This window comes from Rhinoderma darwinii, chromosome 10 (assembly GCF_050947455.1).
Source record: "Rhinoderma darwinii isolate aRhiDar2 chromosome 10, aRhiDar2.hap1, whole genome shotgun sequence".
Classification (NCBI taxonomy): Eukaryota; Metazoa; Chordata; class Amphibia; order Anura; family Rhinodermatidae; genus Rhinoderma; species Rhinoderma darwinii.
Window position 1 is genome coordinate 45,499,666 of NC_134696.1, and position 20,402 is coordinate 45,520,067.

General features: G+C 42.2%; 1 protein-coding gene across 1 annotated transcript in view; it reads left to right on the forward strand.

Annotated features, from left to right (window-relative positions):
• LOC142662018 (transient receptor potential cation channel subfamily M member 4-like) overlaps positions 1–20,402 on the forward strand; it is a 132,237-nt gene that overhangs the window by 14,628 nt on the left and 97,207 nt on the right. The window contains exon 3 of the mRNA XM_075839829.1: positions 13,087–13,174. Coding sequence (XP_075695944.1) covers positions 13,121–13,174 — 54 coding nt within the window. The 5' untranslated portion in view covers positions 13,087–13,120. The remainder of the gene's footprint in view (positions 1–13,086; positions 13,175–20,402) is intronic.

Here is a 20,402-nt window from a genome sequence, read left to right on the forward strand (position 1 = left end):
TAATGCCCCCATATCAGCTCCCCATACAGTAAAATGCCCTCCATATGAGCTCCCCATACAGTATAATGCCCCATATAAGCTTCCCATACAGTATAATGCCCCCCATATGAGCTACCCATACAGTATAATGCCCCCCATACAGTACAATTCCCCCATATCAGCCCCCATGCAGTATAATGCCCCCCATATCAGCCCCCCATACAGTATAATTCCCCTATATCAGCCCCCATGCAGTATAATGCACCCCCATCTTATCAGCCCCAAGCCTCTGTATGTAACCATTCACTCAAAGCAAAAAGAGATTGCGAAAATAGTGAGGAATAGAAAAAACACAAAGTATATTAGAAAGTTACTGAACTATTTATTATTGAAATTGTTTTTCTCCTATATGGTACTAGCTCAGGGGCGTAGCTAAAGGCTCATGGGCCCGGGTGCAAGAATTCAGCTTGGGCCCCCCTACCCCTCCCTAACACCACCATCATCAGACCACTGCGCGCGCCTATGCCCAGACGCTTTGCTCAACAGCCCCCATAGTATAATGCCCCCACACAGTATAATGTGTCCCGAAGCGGGTTAGTGGACCCACTAGGCCGTACCGCCATAGCGGGGAGGCAGCTGGCCAAACAACAGGACACCCCAGAAATACAATGTCCCGCACAAGGGTACCTGGATAGTCCAGACGGTGGCAGCAGCTCTGGCACAGATGGAGATGGTTGCAGCAGACAGCGCCAAACGTGGCGGATGACACAGGAGCCGCAAGTTGCGCCAGACGTGGCGGATTCCTCCGGACGTGGCAGATGACACAGGACGTGGCGGATTCCTCCGGACGTGGCAGATGACACAGGACGTGGCGGATTCCTCCGGACGTGGCAGATGACACAGGACGTGGGAGATTTCTCTGGATGTGGCAGAAGACACCGGACGTGGCACGACTTGATACTAAGGCACAGCACGGGAAACGCGAACGGGGAACAAGGCACGGGTAACAACAGGAATGGGAAACACTAAGGGACCATTTGAAAGACAGACTGGGAAAACTAACAACGCTCAGGCAAGGATTAGAAGGCCAGGGGCCTTCTTATAGACCAGGAAATCGTGGCAGTTGATGATGATGACCTCCTCTAATTTGCGCCGATATGAACTTACCATACAGTATAATGCCCCCCATATGAGCTCCCCATACAGTATAATGCCCCCCATATGAGCTCCCCATACAGTATAATGCCCCTCCATATCAGTTCCCCATACAGTATAATGCACCCCATATCAGCTCCCATACAGTATAATGCCTCCATATGAGCTCCCCATACAGTATAATGTCCCCATATGAGCTCCCCATACAGTATAATGCCCCCATATGAGCTCCCCATACAGTATAATGCCCCCATATGAGCTCCCCATACAGTGTAATGCCCCCATATCAGCTCCCCATACAGTAAAATGCCCTCCATATGAGCTCCCCATACAGTATAATGCCCCCCATATGAGCTTCCCATACAGTATAATGCCCCCATATGAGCTCCCCATACAGTATAATTCCCCCCATATGAGCTCCCCATACAGTATAATGTCCCACATATGAGCTACCCATACAGTATAATGCCCCCCATATCAGCCCCCCATACAGTATAATTCCCCCATATCAGCCCCCATGCAGTATAATGCCCCCCATATCAGCCCCCCATACAGTATAATTCCCCCATATCAGCCCCCATGCAGTATAATGTCCCCCCATCTTATCAGCCCCCATGCCATATCAGCCCCAAATAACATAATTACTTACCTATCCTCGTTCCCATGCCGGATGGAGGATTCTTCGCCTCCTCCGTTGTGTGCTATGAGCTCCCGATACAGTATAATGCCCCCCATATGAGCTTCCCATACAGTATAATGCCCCCATATGAGCTCCCCATACAGTATAATTCCCCCCATATGAGCTCTCCAGACAGTATAATGTCCCCCATATGAGCTACCCATACAGTATAATGCCCCCCCATATCAGCCCCCCATACAGTATAATTCCCCCATATCAGCCCCCATGCAGTATAATGCCCCCCATATCAGCCCCCCATACAGTATAATTCCCCCATATCAGCCCCCATGCAGTATAATGTCCCCCCATCTTATCAGCCCCCATGCCATATCAGCCCCAAATAACATAAATACTTACCTATCCTCGTTCCCACGCCGGGTGGAGGATCCTTCGCCTCCTCCGTTGTGTGCTATGAGTGACTCGGCGCAGACAGGCGCGATGATGTTGCTACATCCCGCCAGCCTTCGTCAAGCCACTCAGGGCACAGTGAATGCTGGATCAAGGAGACGTCAGCTCCTTGCATCAGCATTGAATGGAACCGGGACCTCGTGAGTGACTCGCGACCCCACGGAGGTCTTCACGCGAATCCCCAGGAGGACGCGACCCACAGTGTGAACTGTATTGTTTTGTATTGTGCAGTTTGCGGTGGAGAGAGGAGGGGCTGTAATGTAACGGGCCCCCCCTCTCCACCGCAAACAGCACAATACAACACAATACATTACAAGGCACCACAATACATTACAAGCCAACACAATACAACACAACACAACACATTACAATACAGACTCTGCAACTCATCTGGAGTCCTCCGCACTGGTTCTTCCACTGCACTGACTGGAAGACGTGTCACGTGACAACACAGTCACATGGTACACTAAGTGTACCATGTGACCGTAACCAGGAAGTGCTGGCGTCACAGCAGAGAAAATGAATTTAATAAGCATGCTATATGGCAACGGGGGCCCGTGGGCCCCCCAGGTTTAGGGGCCCGGTCGCAACTGAGACCGCTGCGACCACTATAGCTACGCCACTGTACTAGCTACAATATGCTACAATCAAATTTCTCTTGAGTTATCGTCATAGTAATTAATCTGTCACATCTTTCTGCTGGCCGTGCGCCACAATAGTGGTTCAACGACCGCGGCCATGCGCTTTCCATTCCCCTCCAACCCATCGGACATAAAATAAAAAATTGATGCTCACCTCACTGCTTGTCTTCTTTCCTCCACTCCAGCACAGGCCTCCACCTTGCTACACCCTACAGAGCTAAATCTATGCCTGGGAGCTAACATAGATTTCCCTATCATTTATGTCAGTTTTTAAAAAGTGGCAAGGTTGGCGTAAAAGACCCAAAAGTCGCAATTTGTAATACAAAAAATTTATTTTGGCATTGTTAAAGGCATGGTGTTGCCCTAAAAACATGTATTTTTTTAAAAAATTAAACATTTAGTGTGTGGGTGATTAAACATTGTTCAAATTTTTTTTTTTTTTTTTGGCACGAGCCATGTAATATTATAAATTATTTCTAATTTATAATACTACCCATTTTTGGCCACTAGATGGGGCTGTTCCCAAAATTGCAGCATTGCAACATTGGGTTAAAAGCCCTCGCTCTAGTGAGCTCTCAGCATCCCCCCCTCCTTTATCCTGGCTAGTGCCGGGATAAACGAGGGGTTTGAAAGGTTTAACCTGCTACACTGCGTGTCGCCATTTTTTGAGGTAACCCACAGTGTAGTAGGTTTACATATAGTAGTAAACACACACAAACACTAACATACATTGAAATCTCTTACCTGCTCCTGCCGCCGCGGCTCCCTCTGGCCCGTCCGCTCCGTTTGCTGCCGCTGTTCCATGTGCACAAGTCCGGAAGCCGCGACCGGAAGTAGTAATATTACAGTCCGGCCGCGACTTCCGGTCCACAGGAAAATGGCGCCGGACGGCGCCAATTTCGAATAGGACTGTGTGGGAGCGGCGCATGCGCAGTTCCCACACAGACGCCGTACACGGCAGTCAATGGGACGGGAGCCGTTCGCAGTCCCTATGGGACTGTGGCTGCCGTACTCCATGTCTGTGTGTGTCGTTAATCGACACACACAGAAATGGAACAAAAAATGGCAGCCCCCATAGGGAAGAAAAAGTGTAAAAATAAGAAAAAGTAAAACACAAACACACAAATGAATAAAAACGTTTTTATTAAAGCACTAACATCTTTAACATATAAAAAAAATTATTTGCCATGACACTGTTCCTTTAAGTCATTGCAGAATGGGTCATATTGTATGACACCAGTTTCACTTGTTCCCTGAACTTTTGCACTTTACACTTACTATGGTGCCCTATTATGATACTGAGTGCATTCTTAGGGTGTGTCCTGTTGTTTTAACCCATTTATAGAGGTCTCACCTGAGATTAAATGTGATGTCATTAAAGTAAGGTTGTAAAATCATGTATTGGAAAATAGCGTGTGTTCTTTTGTAGCCTTTGTATTTTACAATAGAAATCAGAATTTTTTATTCTACCTTGGCACTTTAGGAATGAATCCCTTGAAGGGATCCTAACCTTTAAGAAAATGGTGACCCAGGGGCTAAAGTCCAAATGTAGTTCTACTCTCTGATATAGAATACATCATCTCCTAATTCTGCCACTTTGCTACAATCTCAGGGCTTTCATGAAGAAGAATGTACTTAATACAGAAGTGTACATACTTAAAGGGAATGTGTTGCCAGCAAAACATGTTTTTGTTTTTTTAATTAAACATTTAGCGTGTAGGTGATTAAACATTGTTCAAATTTTTTTATTTTTTTTCACGAGTCAGGAAATATTATAAATTAGATTCTAATTTATAATATTTCCCATTGCTGGTCACTAGATGGAGCTATTCCCAAAATTGCAGCATTGCATGTGGTAAAGCAAACTCATTGCTTTTTGCTGCAAAATTGGGAAAAAAGCACTCGCTCTAGTGAGCTCTGAGAATCCCCCCCTCCTTTATCCTGGCTAGTGCCGGGATAAACGAGGGGATTGAACGGTCTAACCTCCTACACTGTGTGTCGCCATTTTTTGAGCTAACACACAGTGTAGTAGGTTTACATACAGTAGTAAACACACACAAACACGAACATACATAGAAATCTCTTACCTGCTCCTGCCGCCGCAGCTCCCTCCGGCCCATCCGCTCCGTCTGCTGCCGCTGGTCCAAGTGCACAAGTCCGGAAGCCGCGACCGGAAGTAGTAATCTTACTGTCCGGCCGCGACTTCCGGTCCACAGGAAAATGGCGCCGGACGGCGCGCATTTCAAATTGGACTGTGTGGGAGCGGCGCATGCGCAGTTCCCACACAGACGGCGTACACAGAAGTGGATGGGACGGGACCCGTTCGCAGTCCCTATGGGACTGTGGCTGCCGTATTTCATGTCTGTATGTGTCGTTAATCGACACATACAGAAATGGAAAAAAAAATGGCAGCCCCCATAGGGAAGAAAAAGTGAAAAAATAGAAAAAAGTAACACACAAACACACAAATAAATAAAAACGTTTTTAATAAAACACTAACATTAAACTGACATGAATTTTTTTTTTTGTGGTGACACTGTTCCTTTAAGGGGGTTTACCCATGAAGGACATTTATGACATATCCACAGGATAATGTCAGATAGATGCGGGTTCCATTTCAGACCCGCGCCTATCTTTAGAACGGGGTCTCCTAAACCATGTTCTAGCTTTTGTGCTCACTTCTGTTTAGATGGTCAGGACATGGTATGGAGTTACGGAAACAGCATAACTCGCTGAGCTATGCTGTTTCCGTACCTAACATAGAACTAAATAATAGTTACGGAAACAGCGTTGTTCGCATGCTACGCTGCTTCCGTAACTGCCATTTACTACTATGGGAGTTACGGAAACAGTGTAGCTCAGTGAGTTACGCTGTTTCTGTATCTCCCGGCCATCTAATCAAGAAGTGGCCGGGAGCCATCGTGTGCACAAACGCTAGAACGGGATTTAGGGGGCCCCGTTCTAGAGATAGGTGCGGATCCCAGATGTGGAACCCGTATCTATCTGACATTTATGACATATCCTTTGGCTATGTCATAAATGTCCGTCATGGGAAAACCCCTTTAAAATTGGGGCAGATTTATCAGTTTTATGGCGTAAATACATTGAAAAATATAGCGTTCGGGCTGAATGCTATTTTTATTAAGCATATCTTAGTTTTCTCAATTATGAAGAACTAGCATTGTTTTTAGCCTACGCCATCAAGAATATTTATAGATTTTCCCCGCTGTTTCTCCTATGATTAGGAGAGTGCTCTCTTGTTGCCCACACAAGCCGAGAAATTGTTGAAAAAGTTGAACCTCGTTTTAAGCCATGCGGTGAGCTCCACTGATATTTTAAAAAAGTGTCATTAGAAATATCTAGGTACTGCCAGTACCTTCCTCCTCCATCAAACCACAGGACATCAATGCATGGGCTGACGGTCAGGTCAACAGTCTGCTGACAGCCTGATCAACAGTTAGTGCCCTGGAGATCACTGCACTGTGATTTTACGGAGGTAATTGAAGGTGGAAAGAAGTATAAACAAATTATAAATAAGTAAAGCCTAGGAGGCTCATGTTAAACTTCCCCCATCCAACAAGTAGGCTGTCTCCACTTTCCTGTGTTTTACTCTATTAGCAAAACATGAGATAGAGTCCAACTCCAATGCTTGCAGTGTGCCAGAGCATAAGGATAATACACACAGTAATGTCACAGTAAAGAGATAATTCTCCCAATGTAAATCAAATATATAGCACTGGAATCATGCATATTGTGATGTCACCTCACCGTAGCAGGATAATGCATGTAGTGATGTCACAGTACAGGCATAATGCACACAATGATGTCACAGCATAATGATAATTCACGCAGTGATGTCACAGTGCAAGAATAACCTACCCAGTGAAGTTCAGCAACGGAATTATGCAAATATTGGCATTACACTATAGGATATTGCACAAAGTAATGTCACATTGATGTCAAAACACAATAATAATGCACACAGTGATGTCACAGTACAGAGATAAGTCACTGATGTCACAGCAAAAAAATCTGCAAAAAGTGATGTCACTGAATGCACGCAAAAGGGGCACAGCAAGTAACCATGGGGCTCCATAATAAAATGTAATTGTTGGATTGGATCACATAATTGGGATGTATATGGTCAGTGTAAGTACTGGCACAAGTGTAACTTGAAGCTCTTGGGCACCAATGCAAAATGTGTACCAGAGCTTTCACCTTCCATGAACTATTTATAATACTAGTGTCTTCTAATGTGGCAAAGGGCCATTTGGCACCTCAGGCACCATGACCCGGGTTCAACTGTTACCCCTGCATCCCCTATTGTTACGCCCGAATATTGGTTATAAATAGTGTGCTCTCCAGTAATATGTAATATTTCTGTAATATGCCCTTTCTTCAGGCCTTCAGTAAAGCAATTAGACTGAGGCTTAAAGACTTTGTACACCTGGGAAATCCTTTCTTTTTTTTTAAATAAAAATGTCTATCAGTGTGTTTTGTGCAAGATTCTATATACTTTTTATTAAAAATTATTTTTACTTTTTGAGATACAACTGCTTTGTATCCTGTATACAGAGCAGCTGTATTTTGCACTGAGACCTGAATCTGTTAGGTCAGCGGGACTGACGGGTTCAGTGTCAGCGGGTCCTGCGTGTCTACCTGTTATCGATCAAATCTAAGTTATGACCTTAGATGTGATCACACTGATCGGTAACAGCTCGATCCTGCATGTCAGAGACACGCAGGACATGAAGATCACGATGGCACTGAACCCGTCCATGCCACTGACCTGACGGATTCGGGTCTTAGCGCACGATACAGCTGCTCTGTATACAACCGAACCTGTAAAAAACCACAAACACACCAACAAAATCTGTAACAGAAAAGCAAAGCAATTATTATACTTACCTTTCTTGGGTCCAGCATTGGAGCGATGGAGCCGCAGTGTCAGCGAGCTGGGCCCTATATCTAAACCTATCATGTGCGATACTGTCTGCTGAGCCGCCGTATCTAAGCCTATCATATGTGATCTTATTGCTCCTGACGTTTCAAGAACATAGTGACGCCCCTGGCTGCTAGTGCTGCATTGTTGGTCACTTAGGAGACTCAGCGATGCAGCTGAAAGCTGCTGGCCGTCAGCCATGAGATCAAGTTGGGGGGGGGGGCCAAGAAGGACTTTTGCATCGGGGCCCATGAACCTTTACCTACGCCCCTGGGTTGATGGAACTTGTACTGTATACTTCCCAGCTCTCACTGTTACATCACCTGAGAACAAAGCTCTTTTGATGATTTTAGTCAAATATTATGTAGATACAGTATATGTAAAGAGAGTAATAATCACCCTGCTATTCTCACAGTAAAACGTGCTCATCATACAGTAGGCCGTAAAAAAGGAGCCTAGCACCTATAGACTTGGAGCTTGGGTGATCAAAGAAATCAAATATGAGCATCTACTATAACTACTGTATATAAATAAGTTGTAGTCTATTATTACAGGTAGGAGTGCAGCTTTAACAGCTAAAGAGTCCATGTTACTGCTATAGGAACCTGCAACACAATCTGCTTTACCGCAGTAAGTTTGCCCTAATGTTAAATAATTATGCCTGGTCCCCCTAGTCTCCTGCTGCAGTCTTCTACATTGGATACAGGTATCATTGGTGTGGTACAGATATCATTGCTGGCTAGACACAATATATAAATATCTGTAATAATCGAATGGGTAATGGGGCATGTGCTACTGTCTCCTGAGAAATGCTGCACTTTGGATTTCGATTGTTCCCTAGCTTATACCCCGGCCTCTATTTATGGCAGTAAACATGCATGGTTGGCTGATGCGAGCATGCATGTTTATGAGGGAGATACTCTCACAGTGAATTACAAAATTAAGAGGAAAAAGAGGACACCCTAGGAATTTTTATTTATACAGTGGGCAGCTGGGTGGCAGGAGGATGAGCCTGATGGAAATAAACATCAGGGCATGAAAGGTTAATAAAGCACTGTATATAACAGATTTGCATTAAAATTTTATTTGAAATTGTAGTCATGCTTTAGAAACAAGTAATTATTTTAGTAATAAAGTAAACATTCATTTGGCAATCAATGGTCCTGAAATCCTGCTAATGTGGTATGGGAAAATCTGAAGCTTGATTAGCGGAAATTAGTTGATAATCTTGAGGTGTCTGGCAAATTGTTGGTGTTGTTGTAACAGCCCCTTCTTAGGGTCCTTTTACACCTGCCAATTTGAGCTGTAAAAACGAGCCCCGATCAACGAGACAGCTCATTGATCGGCGCTAGTTTGCTACTTTTACAAGGAGCTATGATCAGTTATGTATGGGGACGAGCGATCGTTACTATAATTGCTCGTCCCCTTGCATTTTCATCATAAACTATATGATCAGCCGTGTGAGAAAGAAATAAGAAAGAATCAAATTAGATAGTTTATCGATCTCATATCTATGTATGTATTTATTTATCTATTTAATATTTCTCATATCTATCTGTCTATATATCGATCTCATATCTATCTATTAAGTTATTTATCAATCCATCCTCAAGGCAAACGCAGGTTTTTTAAAGGGGGTTTTCCAAATACATACCTTTTAAACTAAGTTATTTTCGCTACGCTCCCTCTGTCCTCTGTCCTGTTTTTTACGCTACGAGTATTGGTCTGCATGTATCCATCAGCCTAGCCCTTAATATTACAAGCTCTAGTAAAAAGGGCTAGGCTAGTGGACATCTGTTGGACACTACTAGTAGCGTAAAAACCAGCGGACACCGTCCCACCGCTGTAGATAGTGCCCCCGTAGATAGTGTCACAATGTCCCCTGTAGAGAGTGCCGCAGGCTGTAATAAGCACTCATGTGTCCCATTCCCGTGCCGTCCTCTTTTCTAGAAATGCAGGTTTAGTCTCTTCTGACCAGGCCTGCTCCAGCGTTATAACGCAGGGGGCAAAATGACATAATCGCGCTGCCTGCATCACGACAAAAACGCAGAAGGGCAAGGAAGGGAACTGATGGTTTCCTTGTCTCGCCAGTGAAGTCAATTGTATCCGCATCCTAAGGAGCCGTATACAATTGAGTATAATAGTATGTGAGGGCCTTCCAGCCCTAGTCTATCTGTCTATCTGTCTATCTATCTATCTATCTATCTATCTATCTATCTATCTATCTATCTATCTATCTATCTATCTATCTATCTATCTATCTATCTATCTATCTATCTGTCTGTCTGTCTGTCTGTCTGTCTGTCTGTCTGTCTATCTATCTATCTATCTATCTATCTATCTATCTATCTAAATCTGTATTGACCAAAACATCCAATTGTTTGGAATTTCAAATAAATTTCAAATATATTTAAAATAAAATGGCGTATTAGTAGACACAAGCATTCTGGATTATTGGAGATATACTGCATATTGTATTTTACATTTACACAATTTTGGCTCTTCAGTAGGCAATTGTCTGATAAATATAATGTTTGTTTAGGAGTCAAAACCTTCAAGGCTACAAGAAAGCCCTTTCGACCATGTAAAGCCATTATATAATAGAATTTCATGAATATGTAGCTTATTGTCATGTTGCCTGCTGAGATTACCCGCCTCCATTAATTAACGTTGACTGGGACGGATGCAATGGCAACCAAACCTCTATAGGATGTGTGTGGCTTTATTTAAAATCCTATTCATAAATTGTATTATGGCTTTTGTGTCCTTGTGGCATACTATTGCATCTATTGAATAGTCTTCAGGCCACTGCATTGACTCCAGTTACTATAAACTTGGAAAACAAACATTTGCAGTAGAGGGCAGCTCCGTAATGATCATTTTGTTTGTATTGCTTGTTTGTTTTCCTAATAAAGACTATGGATTTCCTGGGTCCATTATGATGTAGACATTGGTTACCTGCTTTCAGTCTACAGGTCAACTCATTATAACTACCTCAGATACCAAAAGGAGAAACCTAACCTAACATGTTGTGTTATGGAAACATTAAAAGAGTATTTTAGTCTTAGGCATGTATATCGCTCTCCTATCGGGAGAATGGGGAAGCTACTTAGTCGGCCCTTTCGTGATTTCCATAGACTTCAATAAAGAGTGCCACATGCAAACGTGGCCTCTTCTCCGTTGAAATGTATATGAAATGCAGTGACCGGGAATCGGCGAACAGAGATCAGGAGTTCCCCAGATCCCTGTCCTTCCAGTACGTAAGTGTATCAGAGGTGGAATCTGCACCAATCATTCATTTATGGCATACCCATTAGGATGGGAATACTACATGCTTCAGGTGGGAATACCCCTTTAAGGCATGTTAACACACTTCATCAATCGTGAGACCATAAAAAAATTATCATTATCACCAGCACATTTTTCTCTTTTTTTCCCTAAAGTAATGTTAAAAAAAAAAAAATTAACATAAGTGTTATCGCCGCGTCCGCAAATATCTAAACTATTAAAAAATAACCCACACAGTGAACAACGTAAAAAAATTATTAAAAACCGTCAGAATTGCTGTTTTTTGGTCACATTAGTTTAAAAAAAATGGATTAAAAAGTGATCAAAAAGTCGCATGTACCGCAAACGAATATATAAAAAAGTTATGGCTCTCAGAATGTGGCGACACAAAACAAATCTTTTGTTTTTTACAGCCATTATGTCACATGCAAATTTTATCATATGGGGTTACATGGGAGATGTAGGTGCTAAACACATCCCACAGGCTGCACCTAGATATGCAAATGCACCTAAAGAGGCTCTGTCACCAGATTATAAGTGCCCTATCTCCTGCATAATCTGATCGGCGCTGGAATGTAGATAACAGCAGTGGTTATTTTAAAAAACGATCATTTTTTAGCAAGTTATGAGCAATTTTAGATTTATGCTAATTCGTTTCTTAAAGACCAACTGGGCGTGTTTTTACTTTTGACCAAGTTGGTGTTGTAAAGAAGTGTATGATGCTGACCAATCAGTGACCAATCAGCCTCATACACTTCTCATTGTTCCAGCCCAGCATGATCCGCAGCGCAGTGAGATTGTGCAGTGAAAGAAGCTGGGCTGGAACAATGGGCTGGAACAATGAGAAGTGTATGACGCCGATTGGTCACTGATTGGTCAGCCTCATACACTTCTTTACAACACCCACTTGGTCAAAAGTAAAAACACGCCCAGTTGGTCTTTAAGAAACGAATTAGCATAAATCTAAAATTGCTCATAACTTGCTAAAAAATGATCGTTTTTCAAAATAAAAACAACTGCTGTTATCTACATTCCAGCGCCGATGAGATTATGTAGGAGATAGGGCACTTATAATGTGGTGACAGAGCCTCTTTAAAGGAACACTAAACCTAGAAATGGATGTACTGTAAACAGAATAAGAACTTGCTCACACTTTTTGTCGGTCAGCAGGATTTTCTGCATGCTCCTGAAACAATAAATTTTGTGGAACACTTGCAGAGAACATTTCTTGCTGATTTCTTCCATTTTTGTCAGACAGGTGCCAAGGGGTCAGATGTAGCAAAGGGGGAATGGTTTACTGTTTTTGGCCTCCTATTGCAGAATAGTGAAGTGGGGAGGATTTTTTTTGCAGTCAGTTGTCTCTGGGATACATTTAGAGGAATTCTTTATATATTTCTGAAAGTTTTGACTGCAATATTGGATAGAAAATAATCGAAAAAAAGAAGGGTATTAGGGAAGGAAATGCTGAGAGGTTTGTAGGCATTGTGTGCACAGTAACTGGTATGTAACAACAGACTATAGAGGCTCATACTTTGAAAGCAATATTTAGGATTGTATGCCATCTGTAGTTGGGGTCGCTTTGCTAAGGGGTGAGGTTCCATCCCATATCTAAAAGTCAAGATTTTTCATAACCTGTTGGAGGAAACATTGTTAAGACTCGAAATCACTATCCATCTGTTCATTGATGTAACGTGATCCAAAGTCATTAAAATGTTGTAATGTCCCTAATAACTAGAAATTATCCGTACCTTTTGTACAAGTTGCCTCAAGTGAACAATGTTATTTACGACTGGCAAGATATTGCATGCAGGGACAACAGGCGGTGCTTCACGTTGACTAGCATTGGTGGATCCTATTTATAATTGATCCAAGGTGGTTCCTCTCTGATTCTTACTTGAAAAAACAATATACATATAATACAGTTTAATGTGGGAGGACTGCACCACTGTTCCTTATTTACCTTATTCTTTATTTGCCTTATTCTCATCCAACAGCGGAGATATCTAGCGCAGCACATAATAACTGGAGATGTTCAAAGTCTTTGTTGGTCATCATTTCTTTCGGCAAGACGTGTTTGTCCAGGTAGGAGAACAGATTTAAAATAACCTAAAGTGATATAGTGGCCTTTTATATAGTGTGCACCGACATACAGATGAAGCAAAACTTGGATGTCAGATGTAGAACTTAGCTTCTTAGATGCAGTAGCTCATTTTGTCAGATGTAGCAGCACTTGTGGCAGAACGGAAATTGTTAGGGTATGTGCACACGATAGCTGCCTTTTACATCTGAAATTACAGACTGTTTTCAGGAGAAAACAGCTCTGTCGTTTCAGACGTAAATGCTTCTCCTCGCATTATGCGAGGCGTCTTTGACGGCCGTATATTTGAGCTGTTCTTCATTGAATTCAATGAAAAACGGCTCAAATTACGTCCAAAGAAGTGTCCTGCACTTCTTTGACGAGTCAGTCATTTTCCGCGTCGTCGTTTGACAACTGTCAAATAACGACGCGTAAATTACAGGTCGTCGCCACAGTACGTCGGCAAACCCATTCAAATGAAGGGGCAGATGTTAGCTGACGTATTGGAGCCCTATTTGCAGGCGTAAATCGAGGCATAATACGTCTCGTTTACGCCTGAAAATAGGTCGTGTGAACCCAGCCTTAGACGTAGTAAAGCCTAGTTTGTCTCAACTCAATATGCTTTACTTATGGTATCAGCAGTTTTACATAGTACTGTTAGTAAGCCTACTGCTAAATGCTCATACTGCGGACGAACTTGGAGTTTTTTTTTCCACATGGATTCTGCAAGAATCCATAAGAAAAAAGTCATTTCATGCTCCATCACATATTATGGAGGTATTCGTCACTTTTCTATGGAACAGTGCAGTGCCCATAGAGACACCATACAGTAACACACGGAGTGCCTACAGGTCTATAGAGACTCCACGTACTGCCATGCACATGGCTTTGCTGAATGCATGGACCCTAACTGAGAATGTCATCACTATACACTGTGTTCAATGACTATGTAGAATTATTTTTTATTTTGGTCCATGGGAAGTACTTCCTTTATAATTCAGCAATTTATTTGATAAAAAAATTGACAGGCAGCTGAATTATGAATCAGTTTGAACATTGGTCATAATAAAGGCAAGTTGGCGCTGTTTTTGACGAGGAAACCGCGTCGGAAACAGCGCCAAAAAGCATCTGAAACCGCTTCCCATTGATTTCAGTGGGAGGCAGAGGCGTTTTTTTCCCGCAAGAAAAAAATGTTTGCAGGAAAAAAAAGCGTCTTTCTTTCTGCGTTTCCATCTCTGACCTCCCGTTGACATCAATGGGAGGCAGAAAAAGCGGTTTTCACAGCGTTTTTTGCCCACAGTGCTCATTGGCCGTGGCCAAAAAGCGCCACGAAAAGCACTGCAAATAACCCAGCAAAGAAAGTGCAGGCAGGTCAAAATCTGCCTCAAAATTCTTGAAGGAATTTTGAGGCAGATTTTTATGCCTGCAAAAAACTCTGAACATACCCTAAGATTTCTTTTGTTTTGGTTGACTGAGTTACAGTAAAACATTTCCTTTCAAGGTCAAGCCCAGTCACCGCTTGTCAAGAATGTAACTAAACCTTGCACTAAGGCAAGAAAGTAATGTACTGAGGGAATAGAAAAGAAACAGCTCAGTTCTTTGATTTTGGAAACTGCATAACAGGGGTAGGACAAGCTCTCTTCTTGCCTAAGACAAGGGTTTCAAAATGTGCCCCATGTGATTTTCAGCATTATAGCGGTGGGATGGGCCATCATTCATTCCCTGTCGCCCCCTTCCTCACCAATCTCTGACGTTCTTTATTAAAATATATACTCCCCATTGCCATCCACCCTAATCCCTTTCACATATATCTAGTAGGTCCATAGTTTTTTGCAACTCCTCTCCAGCTCCATTCCTCACCTCTCTTACACAAAATATAACAATTGCATGGAGTTTGATTGTTCTCCCTGTGTTATCGTGGGTTTCCTCTGGCATATGGGTTTCCTTTCTCACATACCAAATAACATAGGGAGTTTCGATTGTGAGGCCCACTGGTAACAGTGAGTGATGGAAACTTCTATACATTGCTGTGTAATATGTTCACACTATATGCGGTAATAAAAAAAATAAAAATACACTAAAACAAAGCTTCCATCATACCCCGGCACCTGCATCGTTATCAGACGCTCGGACGCAATGTCCAGTTTTTTGTACAAAGAAATGTTAATGTTACATAGTTACATAGTTAGTATGGCTGAAAAAAGACACATGTCCATCAAGTTCAACCAAGGAACGGGAAAAGGGAAGGAAAACATTTCTACACATAGGAGCTAATACTTTTTTGTTCTAGGAAATTATCTAACCCTTTTTTAAAGCCATCTACTGTCCCTGCTGTGACCAGCTCCTGCGGTAGGCTATTCCATAGATTCACAGTTCTCACAGTAAAGAAGGCTTGTCGCCTCTGCAGGTTGAACCTTTTTTTCTCCAGACGGAGGGAGTGCCCCCTTGTTTGTTGAGGGGGTTTTACATGAAACAGGATTTCACCATATTTTTTGTATGTGCCATTAATATATTTATATAAATTAATCATGTCCCCCTTTAGTCGTCTTTTTTCAAGACTAAATAGGTTTAGTTCTTTTAATCTTTCCTCTTAACTTAGATTCTCCATGCCCCTTATTAGCTTCGTTGCTCTTCTTTGTATTTTTTCCAACTCCAGGGCATCCTTTCTATGAACTGGAGCCCAGAACTGAACTGCATATTCTAGATGAGGCCTCACTAATGCTTTGTAAAGTGGCAATATTACATCCCTGTTCCGCGATTCCATGCCTCTTTTAATACACAACAATATCCTGCTGGCCTTTGAAGCAGCTGATTGACATTGCATGCTGTTATTTAGTTTATGATCTACAAGTACACCCAGATCCTTCTCAACAAGTGACTCCCCCAGTGTAGCTTCCCCTAGGACATATGATGCATGCAGGTTGTTGGTACCCAGATGCATAACTTTACATTTATCTACATTAAACTTCATCTGCCAAGTGGATGCCCAAACACTTAGTTTGTTTAAATCTGCTTGCAATTCACAAACATCTTCCATAGATTGAACTATATTACATAGCTTGGTGTCATCTGCAAAAATAGAAATAGTGCTATTAATCCCATCCTCTATATCATTAATAAATAAGTTTAATAATAGTGGTCCCAGCACTGAACCCTGGGGTACACCACTTATAACCGGGGACCATTCAGAGTAGGAATCATTGACCACAACTCTCTGGATACGGTCCTTGAGCCAATTCTCAATCCAATTACAAACTAGATTTTCTAAACCTATAGTTGTAATGACAGGGATAGGGAAACAGACAAGTGAGCCATAATCTACCCGACACTCAGTCCCTGCCTACTTGCAACGACCCGCCCTAGGCGACGGGGTACAACTGGGCGATGGTCCCTACACTCAGTAAGTGCACGACAGACAACCAGACAAGGAGACACAGAACAAAGGGAAACGGGGCAGTTGCCCACGGCAACACCGTGAGCAACAAGAGAAGTAAACGAGCCGAGTCAAACCAGGAGTGTACGAGGTACCAAACACAGAGCAGAAGAGTAGTCAGTAAGCCAGGGTCATATGAAGCAGGGTCAAATAGTACAGAAGCTGCAGCAGGGCCAGGAAACCAACAGAGAAGAATCACAAGCAAGGAGGAACAGGAAAGGCATGTATAAATAGACAGAGGGCGGGAGCTAGCTCCGTCTGGCCAGACTGTGATAGGCTCTCCCACTCCTAAGCCTGCCATCCTGAGTGGTGGAAGATGGAGTCAGTCTCACAGACATAGAAGCAGGTGCAGACTGATTACCTATGGGCGTGGATGCAGAAGCTGTGCCTGGCAGATCCTTAACAATAGTCCTTAAAGAGACTCTGTCACCACATTATAAGTGCCATGTCTCCTACATAAGGAGATGGGCGCTGTAATGTAGGTGACAGTAATGCTTTTTATTTAAAAAAACGATCTTTTTTCACAAAGTTAGGAGCGATTTAAGTTTATGCTAATGAGCTTTCTTAATGCCCAAGTGGGCGAACTTTTACTTTCGACCAAGTGGGCGTTGTACAGAGGAGTGCATGACGCTGACCAATCAGCATCATGCACTCCTCTCCATTCATTTACACTGCACTAGCGATATAGATATATCGCTATGTGCAGCCTCATACACAAGCCCTAACATTACTACAGTGTCCTGATAATGAATACACATGAAATCCAGCCTGGACGTCATGTGTACTCAGAATCCTGACACTTCTGAATCTTTTTTGTGAGATTCCAGCAACGGATACGAAATCTCGCGAGATCTCGGAGCTAAACGAGATTTGGTGTCACTTGCCGGAATCTCACAAAAAAAGATTCAGAAGTGTCAGGATTCTGAGTACACATGACGTCCAGGCTGGATTTCATGTGTATTCATTATCAGGACACTGTAGTAATGTTAGGGCTTGTGTATGAGGCTGCACATAGCGATATATCTATATCGCTAGTGCAGTGTAAATGAATGGAGAGGAGTGCATGATGCTGATTGGTCAGCGTCATGCACTCCTCTGTACAACGCCCACTTGGTCGAAAGTAAATGTACGCCCACTTGGGCATTAAGAAAAAGCTCATTAGCATAAACTTAAATCGCTGCTAACTTTGTGAAAAAAGATCGTTTTTTTAAATAAAAAGCATTACTGTCACCTACATTACAGCGCCGATCTCCTTATGTAGGAGACAGGGCACTTATAATGTGGTGTCAGAGTCTCTTTAATTTACCCATTAGGCGTCTATGGGGGACAGTGTCAAATGCCTTTGCAAAGTCCAAGAACACTATATCCACAGCGGCCCCTCTGTCTAGGCTTCTACTCACCTCTTCATAAAAACAAACCAGGTTAGTTTGACAACTTCTGTCCTTAGTAAAACAGTGCTGGCTGTCACTTATAATACTATTTTTTGTCACATAATCCTGTATATAGTCCCTCAATAGCCCCTCAAACATTTTCCCCACGATGGATGTTAAGCTTACTGGTCTATAATTACCCGGGGAAGACCTAGAGCCCTTTTTGAAAATAGGCACCACATTTGCCCTGCGCCAGTCCCCTGGCACTATACCAGTCACGTAGAGAATTGTTTTTGCTATGTTAAATCCATAAATTGCGCTACGCTTAAACCAGTAGCGCCTACTCAGCCTTCCCCTCATCCTGGCCTTGTTCCAGAACGATACCTCACTGATAAACAGAACCAAATCACAGTTTTAATCCTCAACATATAAATATAATAATATAATAATAACATGTAAAACAATAACATGTGTTAGTGGAAAATTAGATTAATTCTTAATAGAAATGAAGGAATGTTCCCTCCTCTGAAACCCCTATCGGAAGGACGTGGGGTCTGCTGTCTATTGGAGAGAATCACATACATTGTTGACCACTTCTCCATTTGGTCTCACTTCTCTGTTATATATATATTTTTTTTTAAAGAAATAGTGGACCCTCATTCTCCCTATAGATAGAGATTCCAGAGTTGGGACACCCACTTATCAGACATTTATGTGGCTATGCCATAAATGTCTGATGTAGAAATACCCCTTTAAGATGACATTGTAGAGCTGGGACCATTCTGAGAGTAGGATTATACTACGTATTTACTTCAGAAGGATTTTTTTTTTTTGCTTTTAAAAATCTTTATTTTTGTTTTTCCATAGCATAACATACATACATTTTTATTTACACAAAAATGCATATCAACACATTTTACATTTAATACCCCTAACCCATCCCAATCCCCCCCCCCCCAAGAATGAGGATGCAGGAGGCGTTGGAGGAAGAGGAAAAAGGGGCAAGGAAGCAAAAGGACAAAAAACTAAAAAACCTGCACAAGGTTCTATAATATCTCTTACTTTTACCTAGATGGCTCATTTCCACGAGTATTTTATTCATGCGCTTCAAGCCAGGTTCCCCATACACTATTAAATCCCATCCACTTCGGATTTCTCATGACCCAAATTTTTCTTTCTGTATATATATATATATATATATATATATATATATATATACACACAGCAAGAAAAATAGGTATATATATATATATATATATATATATATATATATATATATATATACATACCTTTGTTAATTGCTTCCAGGTACCAACATTTGGTCCTACCTCTGAGATCCATTGTTTTAAAATACATTTCCTGGCCATAAATAATAGGAGCTTTATTGCTTTTTCCCTATTGGTTCCTATTCTCACATTTCCAACATCTCTCAGAATACACATCCATGTATTTATTTCCAACTCTCCTGCCTCTAGGGTGCCAACTAAATGTTCCCTAGTTTATCCCCTTACTTCCTGGACTATATAAAGGACTCTGCCCTTCCTCTCCTTGCCTGAACATTGTTGTATTCCCATGTTAGGCTAGCAAATGGTCCCTTAGGCTAGCAAATGGGGTTTGTTTAATAAAAGCAGTTCACAGCCGCCAACTTGTATACAGGTGGTTGAAACGTTTATCTCCTCCGTCCTGAAGGATGTTGTAGATTTTAAACGTGAATGTCTCTCTGGGCTATCTTTGCACACTCCGTACAATCTATCTGTTAGAGAAAAAGTGGCACTTGAGGGGTTGATCCATAACGGTGACCTCATCATCAAACCTGCCGACAAAGGGGGTGCGGTCGTTGTTATGGACCGATCCCTTTATTTACAGGAAGTTTATAGACAGTTGAATGACACAGCTGTATATAGGAGGATTTCGATAGATCCTATGAAAGATATTCAGAAACGAATAAGAGTGTTGGTTGACAATGCCTTTGCTAATGATATGATAGACAGGGATCTGTATACCTTTTTAACACCTGCATATCCGATAACTCCTATACTGTACTGTCTGCCCAAAATACATAAAAGTATTGTCAACCCCACAGGGAGACCCATAGTCTCAGGCAGGGAATCGCTTCTTAGCCCCCCTGCCATTTTCCTTGATACGGTTTTGAGAAATTTTGCCATATCTGCTAGATCTTATATTAGGGATACGGCGGATTTTCTGAGCAGAATTAGAGATATTGAGATTCCTAATGGGGCTTTGCTGGTCTCATTTGATGTGACCAGCTTGTACACTTCCATCACCCATACGAGGGGTATGATGAGTGTGAGCAAAGCACTTGATGGAACTGAATTTTCCTGTGAGTGCAAAGAGTTTTTGATGGGCTTGCTGGATATAGTACTTACCTGTAATCACTTTCTGTTCAATGATGAATATTTTATGCAACTT